The sequence below is a fragment of the Cynocephalus volans genome, chromosome 4 (genome assembly GCF_027409185.1).
Source record: "Cynocephalus volans isolate mCynVol1 chromosome 4, mCynVol1.pri, whole genome shotgun sequence".
NCBI classification, from domain to species: domain Eukaryota; kingdom Metazoa; phylum Chordata; class Mammalia; order Dermoptera; family Cynocephalidae; genus Cynocephalus; species Cynocephalus volans.
In genome coordinates this window covers 145231563-145253612 of record NC_084463.1, presented here as the reverse complement: position 1 = coordinate 145253612, position 22050 = coordinate 145231563, and the positions used below count along the sequence as shown (strand labels likewise).

The following is a 22050-nucleotide window of genomic DNA, read 5'->3' as shown; positions in this document are numbered from 1 at the left end:
GGAAAAATGACTTGTCAAAATGTAAAAGGACTTGTTTATACTACCAAGTAATATATGCAACAAGTTCTTGATAATTTTACCCTACTTCATCACTGATCCTTTCCTAAGTGTTGGCCATGAGATGAGGCTCAGGAATTGAGAATACAATTTTTCACATGCTACTTAATAATAAAATTTTAAAAGATGAAAAAATAAAATAAAATAAAAAATGAATTAGCTGGGGTTGCATACTGTATCAGTAATCAGCGTGTTCTCTCTTCAGATAAAGCCAGATTAAAAGTGAGCTAGTTCCTTTTTATTCTAATTAGCATAGAAAATGTTGGTATATAGTATATTAAATTGTAGCAAAAACAAATTTGGGAGAGAAGTTTGGAACTTATTTAGAATCAGCTATTTGTACTGCCTTTTTTTTTTTTTTTTTTTTTTTGATTGATACTGTATTTTCTCACCAAAAGGGGTAGGCAAAATAGATAAATCTCTTGAAGATTTCCAATTTTTGATTGGTTAGTATGTGCTAAGAACTTTTTAATCTAATGTGATTTGGTAGATTTTTTTTTTCCATTTGTTTCTCAATGGTTGAGCATTTATTATATGTTTTTTAAACTTAATAGAAATGTTAACTCTGTTATATATTGGCTGGTAAATGTACAACTTGTGATGCTAATTTATGTTATACATCAATCTAATGTTACAGAATGTGTAGTACCTTCTTTCTAAGTACTTAAAGCATCTTATAGTGGGTTAGGCAGCTCTCTTTCCTTAGAAAGAAAAGTTTTTCCTGTGAGTGTAGTACCTGCCTCAAATGACATTCTCATTTAAACAGATAATATATAAATTATTCTATTTTGCAATCATATGTTGATCCTTCTCTCTCTTTGATCTAGTACAGCGTTGAGGACAAACATCTAATTCTCTGCTCATGCCTAACACAGTAAATGCAAGTTTGATCATTGCAGTTTTCACTTAACCTCCCCCAAATCATTTCAGGGCTTTTCCGTTGCTTTTAGAATGATTATCAGGCCAGCATCTCACTTTAGGTTTAAAAAAAAAAAAAAAGACTAAGGAGCAGAATCTTTCATTTGGCCCTTAGAGTCCTGCATGGTCTGGCCCTTTCTCCTTGATCCTGTCCAGCTAATTTTGTACCAAGTTCCCTTTCTCTTTGTTTATAGGAATGGGAGTACCATGTTACCTGCTGCCATAGGGCCTTCGAATATACTGTTTCTTCTCCTGGAATCTTTTCTCCTCTTTTGTTACCCTTTCCTGATTAGTGTCTATGTATCTTTCAGAGCTCAGGTTTTTATATATTAAATATCTGTTGAATAAATTAATGAAAAAAGGATACCTTCTTAAAAGTATCTGACATCTATTAACTAAAACTAATGTTGTTGATTAAAAATGTATTGTAAGGTATAAAGCTGCATAATGATTTACACAGATATAACCAGAAAACAATATATACTTTGGATATTGGGCAGTTTCATCAGAATGATTTCTCATGTTTGTGTTGTCACATCTTTAATGACATATTATAAAGATGTAATAACTAATACTTGGATACAAAGTGAGATACATTTATAATGGTCTGTTACTAATTTTAGACAGCCTTGGCAGAGTATCATCAATATTAAACACTTGTAAGAAGTTTATTAGCTAATCTTTTTTAAAAACTGTCTGAATTTATTAAACTCCTTTTTTGTTTCCAATCATAGCATCCTTTGTTCAAGTTACCTAGTATATAGGGTATTCATTTTTACCCCCTCACCCCCCAAATTAACAATAGATAATACCATTAAATTTTGTTTCATTTCAAAATATTGCTTTTTTTTTTTAATTAAAGCTGTGGAAAGCAAGGTTAAGTGGGTATGAAGAGGCCCTGAAGATCTTCCAGAAAATAAAGGATGAAAAGAGCCCAGAATGGTCGAAATTTTTAGGATTGATCAAAAAATTTGTCACTGATTCCAATGCAGTGGTTCAATTGAAAGGATTGGAAGCTGCACTTATTTATGTTGAAAATGCCCATGTAGCAGGAAAGTAAGTAGTTTCTCTCCAGTTATTCTGGTAAAAACCCCTGTCTGGTACTACATAGATAAATTAATTTAAGTATATTTATAGGTCGCTGTTCTTAGATTTTAACAGTTTTAGAATATATTAATTTTCTTACTTTCATAGCTCCTTGATACTTGTTTTTCTTTACTCTCAAGTCTAAATGGTACATGATTTCTCTAAAGAAGAGTAAATCAAAAATCAAATCTTGAGTTTTTATCTTAAGACATGATATCTTAAGATAAAACTAGGCAAGTAGTTTTCCTTATGAACTTTTTATATGAGAATTATTATAAACTAAAAGGGAAAGTCTTCAGTAACTTTTAGAGTAAACTGAGAGATTGTCAGCAAAGGAATTATCAGAATTTCACGAAGACATTTGGACATTACAAAAAAATTTTTTTATAAGACTTCCCAGTTAGGTGATTTTAGAATCACATCTTTCTCCCTGTGATTTCTCTTTAGGCATTTTTATCTTTTGGAGGAGGTAATGCTAATTAAACCACCTCTATTACTTCCAGCCTGTTTGACTTGATCTATGGAGAGGTTTCTAGTTACACCATTCTCCCATACCTCATAAACTTGATTTTTCTAATTCTAGTCCTTATGTCATTGAAAGGAACTCTCCATACAAAAAAAAAAAGTCGAGACCCTTGATATAATTGCACAAGAAATATATACTTGACTTACTTCAAAGATTATAACAATTAAAATAATCATTAATTTGACAGTTTGGTTAACCAGCATCTCTGGGGTTTTTTTGCCATTACCATTGCATTTTTAATTTCATTTTTCTTCTGATACCAGAAACTGCTTTTTGACAACTGCATGCAATCCCAATCCACTCAATTCATCTACTTCCCAGTAGTACAGGTTTTATTTAATTTAGAAGAGATTCAAATCAATAAAGTTACTGTAAAGTCTTGCCAAGGAGTCAAGAGCAGTCTTTTGTTATTCAAGGTACATATTCCTTCTGTGAAGAAAATCTTTTGTCCTAAGAAGTGTTTAAAATGACTTTTAAAATTTTTTCAAAAAGCAAGCACTCTGTAATCCTGTTTTTGTAAAAATATATTTAAATATCCATATATCTGTATATATATAGATTGTGTGATTTATATGACACACACACTTAGGGAAAGATCTGGAAGGATGGATATCAGCAAGTTGAAAGTAGTAGTTTTCTCTGGGTGGTGGGATTTTTGCTTTCTTGTTTGGATTTTCCACATTTATAAAATTAAACTATGTCTGGTGTGATGTCTTAAACTTTTATGATTTGTGTAAGTTTTTTTTTTTTTCTTTAAAGTTCTTGAACATTAAGTTAAAAAATTTGAGACTCGTTTACTTCATTTCAAAGCATTTGTGAAAGTACTTATATGCCCCTTTTCATGAACTTTTTCCAACTCTTTCTACAAAAGTGTGGTTTTTGTGTGTGCTACTGTTGTTTACAATCTGTATTACAGAACCACAGGAGAGGTTGTATCTGGTGTTGTAAGTAAAGTGTTCAACCAACCTAAAGCCAAAGCCAAGGAGCTAGGCATAGAGATTTGTCTCATGTACATAGAGATTGAGAAAGGAGAGGCTGTGCAAGAAGAGCTCCTAAAAGGCCTGGACAATAAGAACCCCAAGATCATTGTGGCCTGCATAGAGACACTGAGGAAAGCCTTAAGGTAAGACCTTTTCTTTTTTGCTTTAGTTCTGTTAACTAGAGTTTCTCAATTGAGTGTGGGGTTCCCGGTTTAAACAGAAATGGAAACTGCTGAACTTGACTTGACATGCCACAACAATGAGGAAAGTGACCTGGAAAAGATATAGTCATTTCTCAAGTGTGGCACTTTGTATTGAGTAATTTTTGCTTTCAAGTGTGTTTCATAGCTATTTTATCTAAATCCCTTCTAATGATAAGAGTGAGGGATATTTTTTATCTGTTCTCATCTTAAGAATTGGACTTTTGGTGGAAAAGCACTCCTTAAGTTATTTAAGTAGCTCTTTTTCTCTTGCTGTATTCAAGTATAGACTTACGTATTTTGAAATGTTGGCTAAACACAGTTTGTTGACTAAAACAAACCTTTATTTAGATACCTTTTTAGTAAAATAGAAGCAAATGCTATATGCCTTTAAACAGAAGCATAGCAACAGCAAACTGAAAAAAACTTATTACATAAGAATAAAAGTTGTTTTCACCCCTAGAATTTATTGTTGTTTGGCAATGAAGTTTTTCGTGAATGGGGTCTCTTTCAGGAAAAAGTGGCTATAATTTGCTGTAGAAATCTGAATTAGACAAATCACTAGTTTGTTCTGATTTGGCAGTCCTTCTAATCTGATATCCTGTTCTGAATACTATCCTCATGAGATACTTAGAAAGCAGCTGCTCTAATGAAATCCTAATGGAGTGAAGATCATCTCAACTCTTCTGTGGTTTTGTGTATGTCCTACGTCTTGGGGAAAATGCTTCCTTTGGTGTTTAGCTTATGTGAAAGTTATCAGAATTCCTGAATTTTGTTCAACTATCTTTGCTTTATAAGTCTAAACTTTTATATTGTCTTTCTTTTGGTTCATAACTTTTTTTATACAATTTGCCACTCAGATTCTTGTGTGGTAGTTTTTCCTTGTTTCTAGCCTATTATCATATAATAGGCAGGTGTTTTTATGACTAGTAAATAGTGTACTCATTCTATCATAGAAATTTAACAACTTGTCTCAGTTAACAGGAATGTGCTTGCTCAGTAGATCTGTTCTGTCCTTGATAATGTCTTAATAAAAATATATATTATACTATAATCTTCTACCTTTAAATTAGAAGTTTCTACTCTAGAATGGTTTAAACTCTGGTTATTTCATCGTGAAGCTGACTGGGGGAATACAAGTAGAAAAGAACAAGTTAGGTATATCTTCTTATGTCTTCCTTATAGATGTTGTAATTTAGTCACATCCCTGTGTGGTTATTTGTCCTAAAGCTTTTCAGAATCTATAGTGGAACTAGGTAGCTCTCTGGGACCCTCAAGAATCTTGAGGCCAAATTGCTCAGTTCTAGGTTCTAGAACCTCCTAAAGCTATCTTTATTAGTAACAGCTTCAGATGATCAAAATCATCCCTAAAATAGTCTTCTAGTAAAATGTTTAGTATCAAGATTAGGTTTTATTTTTTTAAGGTGTCTATTTTCTGTGTGGACTTACTCCATGTATTTTTTTCTGTCTTTCAGAAGTAGTCCAGGATAGAGAAACAAAAAAGAATCAGATGGAACAGTAGTAATATAAAGGAAGATTTAAGAGGTCTCAAGTGTTAGATTTGTCAGGGACCATGTTAAATATCCCTAAAACAAAATGGTTTATCATCACCATAATTCTTTTTTTCCCTTTAGTTTCAAGGGTCAGCTGAGCCACGTTAAAATGTTCTTTTCTAATATAAAGGGCATTTTAAAGGAAAACTTAGATGTCATCTAATCTAGTTTATTTTCATGTTATGATATCTATACTTAAACTATATCACACAGCCAGGTGTTTTGTTAAAAATCCCTTTCTAGGGAAAGTATTTTCACCATTTCCTTCTTTAATCTGTTTGAGTATGCCATTAGCTATTACTGAATAATTTTGTTGCATTTGTATACATGAGATACATTTGTGCATATTAGATAATAGATAAATAATATATGAGGATACTTCAAAAACTTCATGGAAATATTTGTATTAAGTACCTTTGTATTGGGGTCGTACTACTTATATGGAATTTCAGTGTTCTTTCATAACTAAATCCCTTCTGCTCCAGAATTTGTTATTCAGAAATGTTAGCAGTGATATCAGATAGCTAAAATTGGCCAGTTGGAAACTTGAAAATATAATACCTAACAGATGTATAAGACATGTTATCTTTTTAAAGGAAGTCAGAATGCATTTGTTTTCCCCATGGAAAACTGAAGCAAAGAGAGATTAAGTTGCCCAGAGTTACAGTGTGATAGCTGTGAAGTCAGGAATGAAACACACCTCACCAGAATTCATGATCTACCTAGTTGAGTGATCACCTTAACTATAGGAACTATTAAAAGTAGAGTTTCCTCATCTAAATATTTATAAACTAATTTGTTTACATTTTTAAGCTTTTATATGTACATACATGTATATTTAAGATATTACACGTATTGGTTCTTTATTGGTTTGAATTATTCCTTGTCTGATTACATAGAAAGTTAGTTTTAAAATGGTAATATTATTTTGGGCCCTAGATATTATATAATATCCTTGGAAGAATGACACCTAAATATGTACATGGTTATGAGTTCCTTTTCTTTTTCTGCCTTAAAAATACTTATATAACTATTAGTATAGAGGTATGGCACTACATTCGAATGAATGAAAGCTAACACTTTACCCAAGCACATTGCATGCTGACAATTTTTTCCCCCAATTTTTACTTTTAGTGAATTTGGTTCCAAAATCATCTTGCTTAAGCCAATTATCAAAGTGTTGCCAAAACTCTTTGAGTCTCGAGAGAAGGCTGTTCGAGATGAAGCCAAACTAATTGCTGTGGAGATTTACAGATGGATTCGGGATGCTCTGAGACCCCCATTACAAAATATAAACTCTGTCCAGGTGAGGTACAAAGTTTTCTGGTTGCCTTTGCATAAGGTTAATATGAAGGTGTTTTCTTTCTTTCATTGTCATTGATATTCTGTCCTTACTCAATTATTTTTCATTCTCAATTTTGAAATTAGTTATTTTTTTCTGAGCATAGCTAACTCTCTGCCGTTACTTTGTCCTTTCAAGTTAAATACCATGCTAGTGTTAGATCTATAGCAGTTTAAAATATCCCTTTATAATTCTATTGTGCGGCAGGACTTAATATCTGTTTGGGTGAATGCATTGTCTTTTTATTACAATTTGTTTTAGAGATTTTTCCAAAGATGGAAATTTATATGAATTAATGAACTAATGAGAGTATCCTAAAAAGTGAATTTATTCTTCTTTCTTAGTGTAGTATATATGTCTGTTTGACCTATACTACAAAGTATATACAATTAAATTTATCTTTTCTTGTTTGCCTTATTAGAGCCACATAAATAAGAAATTGGATCCCAGTGTATCAGTAAATATAAATATTAAGTGTGTTCTCTAATGGTAGAGATGTAGATATGGTTTTAAATATTTTATGATATTTGCAGTTGAAAGAACTAGAAGAAGAATGGGTCAAACTGCCAACAGGTGCTCCTAGACCAACTCGGTTTCTGCGTTCCCAACAAGAACTAGAAGCTAAGTTGGAACAGCAACATTCTGCTGGTGGAGATGCTGAGGGAGGTAAGCCGATTTTAAACACTGGTCTCTATAAAAATTAGCTAGAATTGGCACTGCCTTAAGAATCTATGTTAAATAGGCATATTTTGTAGGACTGCCTTTAATAAAATATAAATTGGATATAGCATTAACAACTCTGATCCCTTCCGTATTAAGATTTCATCAGGGATATGAAAGGACTGATAACTGTTCAATAAGTAAAACCATTCATTTTTAAGGTTTGTTTTTTCTCTTCGAAGGTGGTGATGATGGCGATGAGATGCCACAGATAGATGCTTATGAGCTTTTGGAAGCAGTAGAAATCCTTTCCAAACTTCCCAAAGACTTTTATGACAAAATTGTAAGTAATGGTTAAATTTCTTTTATTTCTTTTAAAATAATTACTTGAATAGATTTAGAGAATGCTCTGCTGAGCCCTTGCCTGGTATACCCCCTTCCACCCCCATATTTTCCTTAATACAGTGAGTTAGTTGCTTCATCCTCTTTGCACCCATAGACTTTGTATATACACGTATTGTCACACTTTTTTTTCTTTACATGTCTTGCCAAAAATCCAAAACATTATTCTTGACTTCCTTTTCCTCATTTTCTCTCGGGTTTTACCTTTAAATATCTCTCAGATTCATCCCCTTTTCTCCATCCCCACTGCCACTACTTTACTTCAGGGTTTCTTGATCTCAGCACTGTAGACATTTTTTGCCAGATAATTCTTTGTTTAGGTGAGTCCATCCTGTGCAGTATAGGATGTGGCTTTTACCCACTTGATGTTAGTAAATACCATCCCCCTAAGTGATGACAATCAAAAATGTCTCCAGACATTGCCAATTGTCCCCTAGGAGACAAAATTCTCCCCAGTTGAGAAACACAATCTTATCCCAGCTACTAATATCATCTCTTGCCTTATATGCTATAGTAGTTTTCTTACAAGACTCCCTGTCTCTGCTTTTGCCTCCTTCCCATCATACTTCACAGTGTAATTAAAGTTGTCATTTTTGAAAATGCAAATCTTGCCATATTAAAACCCAATTAAGACCCTTCAATGGGGCTGGCAGTTAGCTTAGTTGGTTAGAGTGCATTGTTATAACACCAAGGTCAAGGGTTCAGATCCACTTACTGTCTAGCCACAAAAAACTAAAACAAAAACCCTTCATTGGCTTCCATGGGTCTTAAGAGCCCCCACTTACCTTCAAGTCATATCTCTAATTGCCCTTATTCTTAATGCTCCAGCCATACTGGACTTCTCCCAGTAGGAAATGTGCTTTTTTTTTTTTTTTTTTTTTTTTTTTAACTCTAGGTTTTTCCTGTTCTTTCTGCCTATGGCATTCTTCTGCCATTCACCTATTAATACCTCTTTTTCCTCTAGATCTCACCTTATGCATCTCTTTTTAGGGTATATCCTACCCAACTGCCTAAACTAGATTAAGTCCTTTTGCCGTATTATTATAGCAGTTTATACTTTTCCCTTCATAGTGGTCAAGACCTGGTAGTTATTTATTGAAGATTTTCCTAGCTCTGCTGTCTACAACTTGAGTATCCTATTAATATCTTTCTTTTTTTTTTTTTTTTTAAAAGATGACCAGTAAGGGGATCTTAACCCTTGACTTGGTGTTATCAGCACCACACTCTCCCAAGTGAGCTAACCAGCCATCCCTATATAGGGATCCGAACCCGTGGCCTTGGGGTTATCAACCCCACACTCTCCCAAGTGAGCCATGGGCCGGCCCTAAATATCCTATTAATTTCTGATTAACAAATAAACATTTGATAAATTGAATTGAACTGTAATCTCCTCCAGGGTGGTGAGTTTATCATCTTCTTTGTATCCCTAGTCTTTTCAAATATTAAGTATTTAAATCATTGAATGATTATTTGATCTCTAGTGAAGTATATTCTACTTTATGGCCTCAAAAGAAAAAAGAATTTACATTATAGCCACAATCTGGAAAACTTCGCTCTGAGATTAGAACAATTTGGGTTGTTGGTTATGTGATTATTATTTTCTGGTCTTTTTGATGCTGTCAGTATAGAAATTCCTCTCCTATAATTGCCACTGTGAGATTGCCTAGAAATGCTTTCTGTCAGTGTTTTCTGTTTGACACCTGTTTACTAGCATTGCCTAGAAAATGAAAAGGAAAAGTCTGTGGCATTCTGTTTACTTATTATGTTACTTTAGGGTTATGAAATCTTACATAAAAAATACTTTTTATGTTTGAACAAAAATGTATGTATAGGAACAAAATGTTCTGTTCTGATTGGCTACACAGTTTTGCAGGGTTTTTTTTTAACTAACTTTAGGAAAAGTTTCTGAAAGCAAACAAATTATATACCTTTGAATTAGTAGAGTGAAAAAAATAGACTTTTATTCTGCTTTCTTATTTTCTGTTCTACAAATGAACCATATCGTGTCTTGCAGGAGGCAAAAAAATGGCAAGAAAGAAAAGAGGCCCTGGAAGCTGTAGAAGTACTAGTGAAAAATCCCAAACTGGAAGCTGGCGATTATGCAGATTTAGTAAAAGCATTAAAAAAGGTAAATGTGAAGTGTCAGCATTGGTATCTTAGCAGACCAGGCCATTGAATTTCTCTTCATCAGATGTCTTAATCGCAAATACATTGCAGTTTAAGGAACACTATTGATGGTATTTGAATTAATAGGCATACGTTTTTTATTTTTTTTATTTTTTATTTTTTTGTCTATTTCGTGACCGGCACTCAGCCAGTGAGCGCACTGGCCATTCCTATATAGGATCCGAACCCGCCGCGGGAGCGTTGCCGCGCTCCCAGCGCCGCACTCTCCCGAGTGCGTCACGGGCTCGGCCCAAGGCATACGTTTTTTAAAAGATTTAAAATTATTGTCCTAGGTTAGTTAGGTTTAAAATCTTCATGATTTTTTTTTTCAATCCTTGTTTTTTATCACTTTGACTTTAGGTATGTTATTTGATAGCTTCTATAAACCTCAAAAAGAAGAGGGTCTTGCTAATCCAAATATTACCATTTTTATAATTCTGTAGCATGAGCTATTTGAGTTAGCTACATTTAATTGGACAAATATTAGATAAGGAGTGTTTTTTCATTAGATAGCAAAAGATACCACACTGTACTGTATCAGCATGTAAAGCAAAGGGTGTGGAGATATGTGGTCAGTTATAAAGCAGGCAAGTATTAAATAAGAAATAAACATTTTTAGAAAATACTCCTTTGGTATTGCTTTTAAGTTCTACCAGATTGAATGCTGCTGGTAGATATTTTTTTATGTAGACTTTTTATAAAACCTGAAAGTATAGATCAAACACTGGATGTAATTATAGAGTTTAAGAACAAACTCTGAAGACATCTTCCTGAATACAGCAAGACTAAATAAAAACTTTGTTTTGCTTGCTTCCTCACTCTGAAATTAGAGCATTAGAATGGTAGAATGAGGAAGTTAAACTTTATTATATGCACACGTAAATACAATGATTCTCATTATTCGTGGTGGCTACATTCTGTAAAGCCACCAACAACACTAATTTAGCAAACACTGAACCATTACTTCTAGGGGAAATACAGGGTTAGGGTCATGTGACCCTCTAGTCACAATATTTTCATCAACCAATCAATACATAACCTTATTTTATCCTATCTGAGGACAGCTTATTTAATATATATCGTTGGTTCATTAACATTGAACTCACAGCCAACCGCACAATAACTCATGCCTGAATGAAGCCTGTCTAACACGTGTGTTTTCTCTGTAAGGCACATCACAGCCTTTTTGCACTTAGAAACACTACACAGCATGTCAGTGGTACACATGGAGGCCATTTTAAACAGTAAAAGGACCAACAGAAATGCAAAAAATGTGGTACTAAAGAGACCATGAAAATGACACCTGTTAAGGTATGAGAGCTGAAACAAGAAGGCAGAGCATTGCCTTTTCCACCTCAATTGGGAGTATGCACATCATACACCTCAAATTTTCACAGCTCTGCACTTGTCTGTAGATGACTAGGGAAGTGCCATGAGTATTGATTTTGAGGTTATAAATAAATTTTAGCAAATAGGTGAATTCGCAAATACAGATTCGTGAATAAGGAAGATAGACTGTATTTTCTAGAAGTTAGTCTTCCTATGCTTTCTTCCAAGTGGGACCTGAAGGCAGGGATGTGATTTGTCATATATTTGTTTAGTCATCAGTTTTCCATCTTGAAGAGCCACAGACTTAGGTAAGATGAATTATAAGGGAATTGCACTGGGGGGAAAGGGTTTCACTAACTTGGAGGCTGGAAGGAAAGAATGTGAAGGAGAAGGATAGAGGGCACTGAGAGATGGGAAGTGAGAGTCTAGTGGCTTGTGAAGAGAGCTTCTGATTCTCTCTCAATTCTTCTAGCATGTAATTTTCATGAGGAACCTTATTGCTCTGTCACTGAATGATCAATGCCAAACAAAGCTTTTATTTTTCTTTATTATTAATGTTATGTTCTCTCTATGCATTTTCTCAGGATATTAGCTTTTCAAATAAAGACTAGTCTGTGATTTCCATTGGCATTGTAAATATAAATGTAATCTCTCAGTGTATTATATATACATTATATCTATATATTAAATCCAGAAGGATCATGGATTTCATGTGTGGGCAGACATAGACAATAAATTTATGAGAGATCTAGGGTAGCAGTAGAAACTTCTTTCCCTCTTCACATGGTGGGGTGGGAGGGAATCAAAGGCCACAAACAAGTAAAAAGAAACAATTTTGTGGCTAAAGTATTTAAAACAATGAAAAGTTAACTGTAGTTGTATAAATTATCCAAAAATATGACAATTTTTTTATATTTGATTTTATACGTACACACAAATACACAAACGTCATATCCATATTGTGTTGACATCACAGAGACATCAAAAATGGGGAAATGGTGAAGTGGAAGAAAGAGAATGAGATTGAAGAGCAGGGCACAAACTGATCCTTTTTCCCTCCTTAACAGTCTCTTCTCTGGGTTGTCTAAATCAAGTAATTCCATTCATTTCCCAGCTATTTTCCCCTTTAATGCAAGTTGTAAAGAACTATATATTTTGAAGTTCCTTATGGTATTCCTGAAATTATTTCTTAAACTATCTTCTTTTGCGTTGTCGCCTGACAATATGTTCTGTGGGCTTTCCTGTTATCACAGGTTATATGTTCTTTCATTTATAGAATGCCTCCCTCCAGCCCATAGCTTCTTTGACTTTGTCAATTGCCTGTGGGTATTGGTTGTGTGTGTGTGTGTGTGTGTGTGTGTGTGTAAATATATGTGTATACATATATATACACACACATATATTTATATTTTAATCTTTAGATTAAGATTTGGGTTTTCAAGATGCTTTATGATACATTCTCCTACATCATTCTTTCTATGTGGTATTAACCTTTTTTCACTTGGTCTTTCTACTTTTTTCCCCTTTAATTGTTGCTTGTATTTATCTTAGTTTTCTGAACACAGTAATTCACGATGGGTTTCATTAATTTTTTTTCCCCATCTGTCAACAGTGTGTGTTCATTTTGCTTACTGTTATCAAGTGGCTTACATTAATCTTTAAAGATAAATACTAATTGATAATTACTTAAAAGCACATTGTATTTTAACACTGTAGACCCAGATTTATGAGAAAAGTGACAGTACTTTTAATTAAAAATTTCCCATTGTTTAGATTAAATTGAGGTTATGAGCTAAAGCTTTCCCTGGAATAGAACAGAAGTCACTGAGTTTTTCTCATCTCTGATTGAATTTCCCCACATACACTATTTTTCTTAAAAATAAATACTTCTGGGCCGGCCCTGTGGCGCACTCGGGTGAGTGCAGCTCTTGGGAGCGCAGCGGCGCTCCCGCCCCGAGTTCGGATCCTATATAGGAATGGCCGATGCGCTCACTGGCTGAGCCCGGTTCGGGCGACACCAAGCCAAGGGTTGTGATCCCCTTACCGGTCACAGAAAGACAAAAAAAAAATAAATAAATACTTCTTCACCTTCCCCACTCCCATTTCCCAGTTGAGAATAACTTGTTTTGTCAGTATGGGATATGTGACATTGAGTGTGACAGGCAGATATTGTATTAGGGTATCTGGTCCATCATTCACCTATAAATTTATTCAGTCCTTTGCCATTTCGAAATATAATGGATTCACAGGATCTTCTTCAATACTTTTCATTATGATCATGAGTGTCTGGAGTCTAGCTCCCACTGGTTACTGCTCTAGTGGAAAAGGAGAGGTATTCTCCTAAAAAAGGAATGGAATGATAGTTTTTGATTGGGGCTTTATAAAATCACCTTTTGAGCTGTATAAAAATATTTATATCCAAATCTCATCCCAGATCCATCAAACTAGAATTTCTTGGAGTAGTGTCTGTCATGTTTTTGAAGATCATTTCTAGAATATGCAGTATACATTTAGATGCTAAATATAAAATCTAGTATCTAAATCATACCCGAGAGGTATTTTGGTAAAGAAAAATAGGACATTTACAAATGCCAGTAGTGAATTCAATTCAGAGCTGAATTGGAAAAATTTTTCTCCATAGGCTTGTTATAATTAGATATTTAACAAAATGTTTATTAGGACCCTGATCTCAACCTCTCATAAAGGAAATGGACTTGCCATAACATGAGTTTAGAGGGAGAACATGCTTTAGAAAAGAAAGCAAAAATCTTTGGCATCAAAACAGACCTGGGTTTAAATCATATCACTACCATTTGTTAACTATGTGACCTTAAGAAAGTTAATCTCTATTTTATTTTTGAAATCTGGAAAATTGCGATAATAATAGTGTCTACCTCAGGGTTTAGGTGAGAGTTAAATTTATAAAGGATTATAAAGCACCTACAGAATGGTGGTGCCTAATTTGTTTTTGATAAATGTTAATCTCCTTTCTTAATCCTTAGTCTTTTGTACTTAGAGAGTGCATATAGGTGTCAAATAGAACTTCCTTCCATGCTATGTGTTAGGAGTTGTTTAATGCAGAGAATCTAGAATGAAGCATTTTACTTATGGAACACCAGATCTTAAGGGCTAGATAAAATTCAAAGTAGAAAGGGGGCATTACTTCTACTGGGAAAAGAGTAAAGGAAAAAAACAAGGCTTTGGGGTACTTTTAAGTAAAGCAGCTTTTTAACGCCAGCTGACTTGAGCAGTATACCACAGTAAAATCTTTCCAGGAAGGAATTCACTCATAGTCACTGTCTTGCTGAATTGACACAGATATAACTACAACTCATGAGTTTAGTTAGGTAAGTGCTGGGCTTTTGAGTGGTGTAGCATAGGAGGGTGGTAGTATAAACAGTGCTGAAGGAGAATCTGCTAAGAGACTCTAAATATAAGCTGGATGATCATTAAATGGCTAAAATGGCAGCTGCAAGGCCAGAAGCTTCCTCACAGGAATGGTTGCAATGGCATTACAATTTAAAGTCCCCATGGACTTCCTACAGCAGTTTCTACTGCTGCTTCTTGGGTGTAAATATTAGAGATGCTGCCCTGTGGTATCTTTCAGAGATACACTGTCTTTTGGTTTTCCCTGCCCCAAAGCAAAGTCAGAAGACCTGCAACTTCTCTGCCATTATCAGGGTCACTTTGTGCACAGTTTTGGAGTGCTGATAGCCCAGACTGCCTCTACTGAAGGGTTAGCAATTTGACATTGTGGTTTTATGTATATTTTACTGATAGAACGTTAACGTAGATTAAACACAATGAAGGGAAGCTCCTGAATACAAAGGAGGAATAATTCCTCTTCTGTAGGAATCAAAATTGGTCATCTAATAGCATGATAGCTTTCAAAGTTCTTTTGAGAATAAATTTGCAATATCCTTCTACAGGACTGTGATTATTTTGTTTTCCTTTTTTCCCCCTTTTGTAAAAGGTTGTTGGAAAGGACACCAATGTCATGTTGGTGGCTTTGGCAGCAAAATGTCTTACTGGTCTGGCAGTTGGGCTAAGGAAGAAATTTGGACAATATGCAGGACATGTAAGTAACACTCCATTTTAGATACAAATCAACACAATTATGAAAAATGGCAAGCCTAGTTTCCTTTATGCTTTAAAACAACTCTTTGGCATAGATCTTTATACAAGTGTACTTCAAAAAGATCGTGGAAAAATGGAATTAAAAGATAATATGAATCTTTGCATGAACTTTTTGAAGTATCCTCGTATATTGAGCAAAGTAAGTTTCTCACTAAGTTTTATTAATATTCAGCATAGCTCCTCACAAATTTTAATAGAGATGTTAGTTACAACTAAATTCATAAACCTTATGTAGAAAATCAGCCACTTGGGCCTAAAGTACTTAGTCGAATTGATTTATTTGCTTATTACTTATTTACTCATTAGTGTCTTGCTTTGGCCTTATAACATTATATACAATATAACAAGATGAAATAAAACTTATAATAACCAGGACCAGAATGAAAATGAGAGTAAGAAAGGCAATATAAAACTATAAGTGAGGCTAACATATAAAATGTGTTTTATAGTTTTTTCCTGTTTAAAAGAATAATTTAATTATATTCTTAAGACATTTTATATAGTTTACACTGTTGGTGATATGTCTTTAATTTATTCTAAGAAAATCTGACTGAAGACATTTGTTGAATATACTATTTGTATAAGTTTGGTAGCAATCAAGTTTTGTAATAGTTTTAATAAATTGAGGTATTTCCTTTAACTGTCATCTGTCAGTTGGCCTCTAAATCTGGTCTGAATTACTTAGAATGGTTTAGCATCCTCGAAATTGACCGTATTGTACTTTAGAGTTTAACTTCCTAGCCACTTGATCATTTGATTCCCTAGATTGACTTGAGTCCCCTATTAGTCCCTAGTCATGTGTCAGTTTTACATTGTGAAGCCAGTATCTAGCCTTACTTGAGCTAAGGTATTTTAAGCATGCTTACTCATAGCATTAAAAATAATTACAGTGAACTTAACTGAAAAAAAAAGATACTACCAAATAAAAATAAACCATGACTGACATTATGAGGGAAATAAAAAATACGGGTCTTTAAAAACCCTTAGGCATCTAAATCATAAATTGGAACAAAATTATAATCAATATTTTTATAACAATCATTTATTATTTAGTATCTATATGTGTGTATGCTATCAATATATTAACTAGCTTTTGGTCAGTTTTGTGTTACTTCTTATTATATTTTGTACTTTTGTATTAAGAATAACTTTTCAAGGTAGAAAACAATTTTTAAAATCCATTTTAGTTTACTGAATCATGGTTGGATGATTACCTGGCTTTAGAAAAGAAAGCAAAAATCTTTGGCAGAACTCTAGTGTGAGCTCTGATTCTGGCTTTGTTTCACTTTGTTGTGCAACTTAAAGAATGACCCCAGTGTGCTATACTGTGAGGGGTTTTTTTTTTGAAGCTTTAAATTACTAATATACAGTGTTCAGTATCAAGCATGGTATAGTGGTTTAGCTTTATTTTCATTTGCTGTTTATAAATGATCTTTCTGGCAATATTTACAAAAATGAACTTTAGATTTATAACTATTAAAATATCTTGATTTTCAAGTTTATAACTAACTGCTAGTATTAAAAAGTCTTTCATATTTTTCCACGGGAACTGTATTTTTTCTGGTCTATACAACTTCCATGAAATCTTCTGAAAAAAATAATTTTTTCTTTTTTGATACCATTGAGCTTTGCTACATCTTTTGGACCTTAAAAAAAAAATCTTTAATTTGCTTGCTGACACAATGCTTTGTGTTATATATATATTATATATATATATGTATATATATATATATATAGCATTATATACATATAATATATATGTGTTATATATACTATATATATGGCATTCAGTATTGAATGAATTAGTAATAGTATAGAAGATCAAATTATAAAAATTCCAACTTGACTGATCTGAACTTAGTACTTGAATAAGAAGATATAATTCTGATCACAAATTGTAATTGCTGGTACTACTTCGTTTTTTGTTGATGTAGTGAAGAGGCAGGAGACATCCCAGTCCAGTAAGGTATATCAGAATCTTGGGTAGGGAGGAAGAATTATATATACATAATATAACAGATATAATATATATATAACATAACAGATATATACTCTATCTGTTCCCTTATCCTAAATTCTCCTAGCTGAGAATCATTTTGTCTAATGAGATATGTTACTGATAGCAATGGTTATATGGTTGCATATAATGTATAGAGGCAGAAAATAGGTTGAGAAGCACTGCTACAGTGGGACAGAATGAGAACTCTTAACTGTTCTAGTTTAAGATTCTTGTGCCCTTCAAGAAAGGAAATGACTTTTATTTAACTTAAATGTTCACTTTTTTTTTTGTCTTGGTAGAACAAAGGTCATTTTTTAAATAACAGCTTTATTGAGATAAAACTTACAAACTATAAAACCTATCCTCTTAACATGATTTTAGCATAACCACAATATCTAATTCCAGAACATTTTCATCATTCCAAAAATAAACCCATACCTGTTAGCAGTCACTCCCCGTTCTGCTCTCACCCTAGACCCTGGCAACCACTTATCTACTTTCTCTCTGTCTGGTTTTGACATTTCACATAAAGGGAATCATACAATATGTGGTCTTTTGTGACAAGCTTCTTTCACTTTGAATACTGTTTTCAAGGTTCAGCCATGTTGTACCATGTATCAATAGTACTTCATTCCTTTTTATTGCCAAATAACTTTTCAGCCATTTACTTTTATAGGTTGTGCCAACCATTTTGGAAAAATTCAAGGAGAAGAAACCTCAAGTGGTACAAGCCCTGCAGGAGGCAATTGATGCAGTCTTCCTTACTGTAAGTTGATAGCATGAGTTTGTGGTTTTATCTAAAGTAAATTTTATCAATGTAATATTTTGATTGTTCTTAACAATTGAGAAAAGCTCGTTGTCCACATTTTCTTTCTAAAGACCACACTACAGAACATCAGTGAAGATGTTTTAGCAGTAATGGATAATAAAAATCCAACCATCAAGCAGCAGACATCTCTTTTTATTGCAAGAAGCTTCCGCCACTGCACTGCTTCTACCCTCCCAAAGAGCTTGCTAAAGCCCTTTTGTGCTGCTCTACTTAAGGTATAGAACTCTCTTTGAAATTGGGGGAGGGCTGGCCAGTTAGCTCACTTGGGAGACTGTGGTGCTGGTGAAGACCAAGGTCATGGTTCAGATTCCTGAACCAGCCAGCTACCAAAAAAAAAAAAAAAAAAAGGAATATTTCATATCTAGGCAAGATTTTTTTCCCTACTAATTGGGTGCAGACACTAGCTGACTTTTCAACTGTAGATTATGATCTTTTTAGGAGCAGACCCTTTGCAGCTTCAGAAGCTAAATCCAGATTCTTGTAACTGTTTGTGTTCCTGTTCTTTAAGGAAAGCACAAGTTACCTTTATGATTCCACTAACTGCTAAACATTTTATTTCTTACTTGGCCCACATTCTGTTGTTCAGCTGGATCTAACAAAGCATAGGTATCAAATCTGGAATATTTGAAGATCATTTGGGAGTGAGTCATTTCTTTTTTCTTTTTTTTTTTTTTTTTTTTGTCATTTTTTCGTGACCGGCACCCAGCCAGTGAGTGCACCGGTCAGTCCTATATAGGATCCGAACCCGCGGCGGGAGCGTCGCCGCACTCCCAGCGCAGCACTCTACCGAGTGTGCCACGGGCTCGGCCCGGGAGTGAGTCATTTCTGATAGAGGATAAGAAGAAAAGGAAGCACTTACTTGCTGAATGGATTACCAAAGGTTTCTTAACCAAAAAGTTTATGAAAGAGTAACTGTTAATTGGCAAAAGGAAAGCTACACTTAGCTTCAGTAAATTGTAAAAAAACCAAATTCTTCATCCAACATCTATAAATCTGAATTAAAATCAGTAATACCTAGGGCCGGCCCGTGGCTCACTCGGGAGAGTGTGGTGCTGAGAACACCAAGGCCTTGGGTTCAGATCCTATGTAGGGATGGCCGGTTAGCTCACTGGTTGAGCGTGGTGATGACAACACCAAGTCAAGGGTTAAGATCCCCTTACTGGTCATCTTTAAAAAAAAAAAAAATCAGTAATACCAAAATGTACCTTGCATTAAGATCATTTTGCTTATTACTTCTGGATTATAGCATATCAATGATTCTGCTCTGGAAGTCAGAGATGCTGCATTTGAAGCATTGGGTACTGCTTTAAAGGTGGTTGGTGAGAAAGCAGTGAACCCATTCTTAGCTGATGTGGACAAACTCAAGCTTGATAAGGTAGGTTAATAATGGATTATAATGAAAATTGGACAGCCGTCCTATCTCTTTGCATTATGGTTTTGTCTCTTGGAAATTAGAGAGTACTGAATCCTTTTGGTCAGGATTTCTCAACTTTTTATTACCACTCACAATAGGAAAGAAATTTTACATTGCAGGCACACACGTGCGCAATTGAAAGAAGTTAGGAGGATGCTCTCTGGTATTTTTTTGTTTTCAATTTTGTCTGTTCTGTTTCATTAAGGAAAAACATGCTGATTTTACCTCATGAAATTTATTTTATTCTCCCCTGGTGGTTCATACGTAGGGTTTGAAAACATAGCCTTTAAAGATTTAAATTTCATCGCAGGCTACGATAGTGGTATTAGTAGAAATATCTTTCAAATTGTAACCAAAAAAATCTGAGTGACCAATCTGTAAAGAAGATGAAATGTTGGTGAGATAAATTTGTTTCTAATATGAGGGTACTTCAAAAAGTAAATGGCAAATGGAATTAAAAGATAATTCAAATCCTTCCATGAACTTTTTGGTACCCTTGTACATGGAAATTTTCCATTCTAAATACGGATATCTTCTATTAAATGTGGTCATTCTAAGTTTATTATAATTCTAATTTGTGAAGAAATAAAATGTAAGATACTAATATCTATTTACTGCCAAGAAAGTGTAGATAATTTATCTTTGTTGAAAAGGAAACTTTTTTCTTTGAATTCTCATGTATAATTGTGGTTTAGAAATGACTCATTAAGTAATAAATAATGTAGTGTTTGTGTTTCAAAGTTGGGCCTAATGATGTTCATCTCACTTTCATTCACCAGATCAAAGAATGTTCAGAAAAAGTAGAACTGGTACATGGTAAGAAAGCTGGACTAGCAGCTGATAAGAAGGAATTGAAAACTGTGCCGGGAAGGAATGCTGCTTCAGGGGCTGCAGGAGATAAGGACATGAAGGACATTTCAGCCCCCAAACCAGGACCCTTAAAAAAGGCACCTGCTACTAAGGTTAATAGATGGTTTTAGAAATAGAATTTTGTAAGGAAGGGTCTGAGCCTCAGATTCATGATTGTTCCTCCAATATGATTTCGTTTGATATTTGAATTCATTCAGCACATTGAGAGTACAGCAAAACATCTTTAATGAAGAAAGGATATTCTAACAATACAGTTGGCTTTTTGAAACTTTGAGATAAAAATGCTAAGGAAGGTACTGGAATGCTTTTTTTGTCAGATTTTTACTGTGATTAAATATACAAATACAAAATTTACTATCTTAACCATTTTTAAGTGTACAGTTCATTGATATTAAATATATTCATAATGTGCTACAATCATCATAATCATCATTTATTCCCCTTACAACATGCTTTTCATGTTGTAACACTGAAACTCTACACCTATTAAACAATAACGCCCCTCCCCCCGCCAGGATGTCATTTTCAAATTAATCTGTTAATGTAGTATAATTCCAGTCTATCATTTTTGTTTCATTCATCTCATTAGCTCATTCTGAATTAGAAGTTTTTAATATGGGGTCTGCAGATTACCCCATGGATGGTCTTTGGTTGGGGGCGAGTCTATCTGACTTTGAAATTGTGTTAAGTTCTGTGACACACAAAAAAATATGTTTCTTTTGGGGTGATCCCTCATTAATCAAAATTTCAGTGGGGCCTGTGACCCAAAAATGCTTAAGAACCACTGTTCTAAATCCTTAAGAGATTTAATTTTTTAAAAATTACTTTTAGGTTGGTGGGCCACCTAAGAAAGGGAAACCAGCTGCACCAGGAGGCACAGGGAGCTCTGGAACCAAGAACAAGAAAGGATTGGAGACCAAAGAAGTGGTGGAGCCTGAGCTCTCAGTCAGTATTATACTTCTGCCTCAAACTTATGAAAACTTGGGAAGTTGAGATCAATGAGAAGATATGAGTTCTTTCCTTGCTGGGTTCTATAACATACAGTTAATCAATATCTTTTAGCTTATTGAGACTCTTGGACAAACTTTGTGGCAGTTTAATAGAAGCCTCAGATACTATAGCATACCTATGAGAGTATTCTTTAGTTTTGGCTGGGGTGTGTTTATATTCTTGCCATCTGTTTAAGCAATTCCTAATTTTAATATGTTTTTGTACCTTATAGATAGAAGTATGTGAAGAAAAAGCTTCAACTGTCCTTCCCTCTACCTGTATACAGCTTCTAGACAGCAGTAACTGGAAGGAGAGGCTGGCCTGTATGGAAGAGTTCCAAAAGGTAGGTGCGTAGGAGTGAATTGAGAGTGAAAGAAAATTAGATTATATGGAAGCAATGAAATTGACAAATGAAGGATTTGTCTTCATTGCTGTGTTTTATACCATTGAACATGTTTCATGGTGTTAACTAAATATAAGGTGGGGTTTTTTTGTAGCTGTGTGCTATTTGTTATCTTTCAACACCTGTATTCTATGGCTTCTATAAGCTCATAACTTAGTATTTATTCAAGAAGATTAGGTTCTTATTCTG

The 22050-nt window shown here is 34.1% G+C and overlaps 1 protein-coding gene across 2 annotated transcripts in view; it reads left to right on the top strand.

Annotated features, from left to right (window-relative positions):
* The window catches only part of CKAP5 (cytoskeleton associated protein 5), a 100819-nt gene that overhangs the window by 31285 nt on the left and 47484 nt on the right, over positions 1-22050 (top strand). For both annotated transcript variants that reach the window (XM_063092489.1, XM_063092488.1), the window contains exons 3-15: positions 1838-2031; positions 3504-3710; positions 6455-6626; positions 7196-7328; positions 7565-7665; positions 9739-9852; positions 15193-15297; positions 18032-18121; positions 18235-18399; positions 19431-19559; positions 20378-20560; positions 21300-21413; positions 21691-21801. In XM_063092489.1, coding sequence (XP_062948559.1) covers positions 1838-2031; positions 3504-3710; positions 6455-6626; positions 7196-7328; positions 7565-7665; positions 9739-9852; positions 15193-15297; positions 18032-18121; positions 18235-18399; positions 19431-19559; positions 20378-20560; positions 21300-21413; positions 21691-21801 — 1818 coding nt within the window. The remainder of the gene's footprint in view (positions 1-1837; positions 2032-3503; positions 3711-6454; positions 6627-7195; positions 7329-7564; positions 7666-9738; positions 9853-15192; positions 15298-18031; positions 18122-18234; positions 18400-19430; positions 19560-20377; positions 20561-21299; positions 21414-21690; positions 21802-22050) is intronic.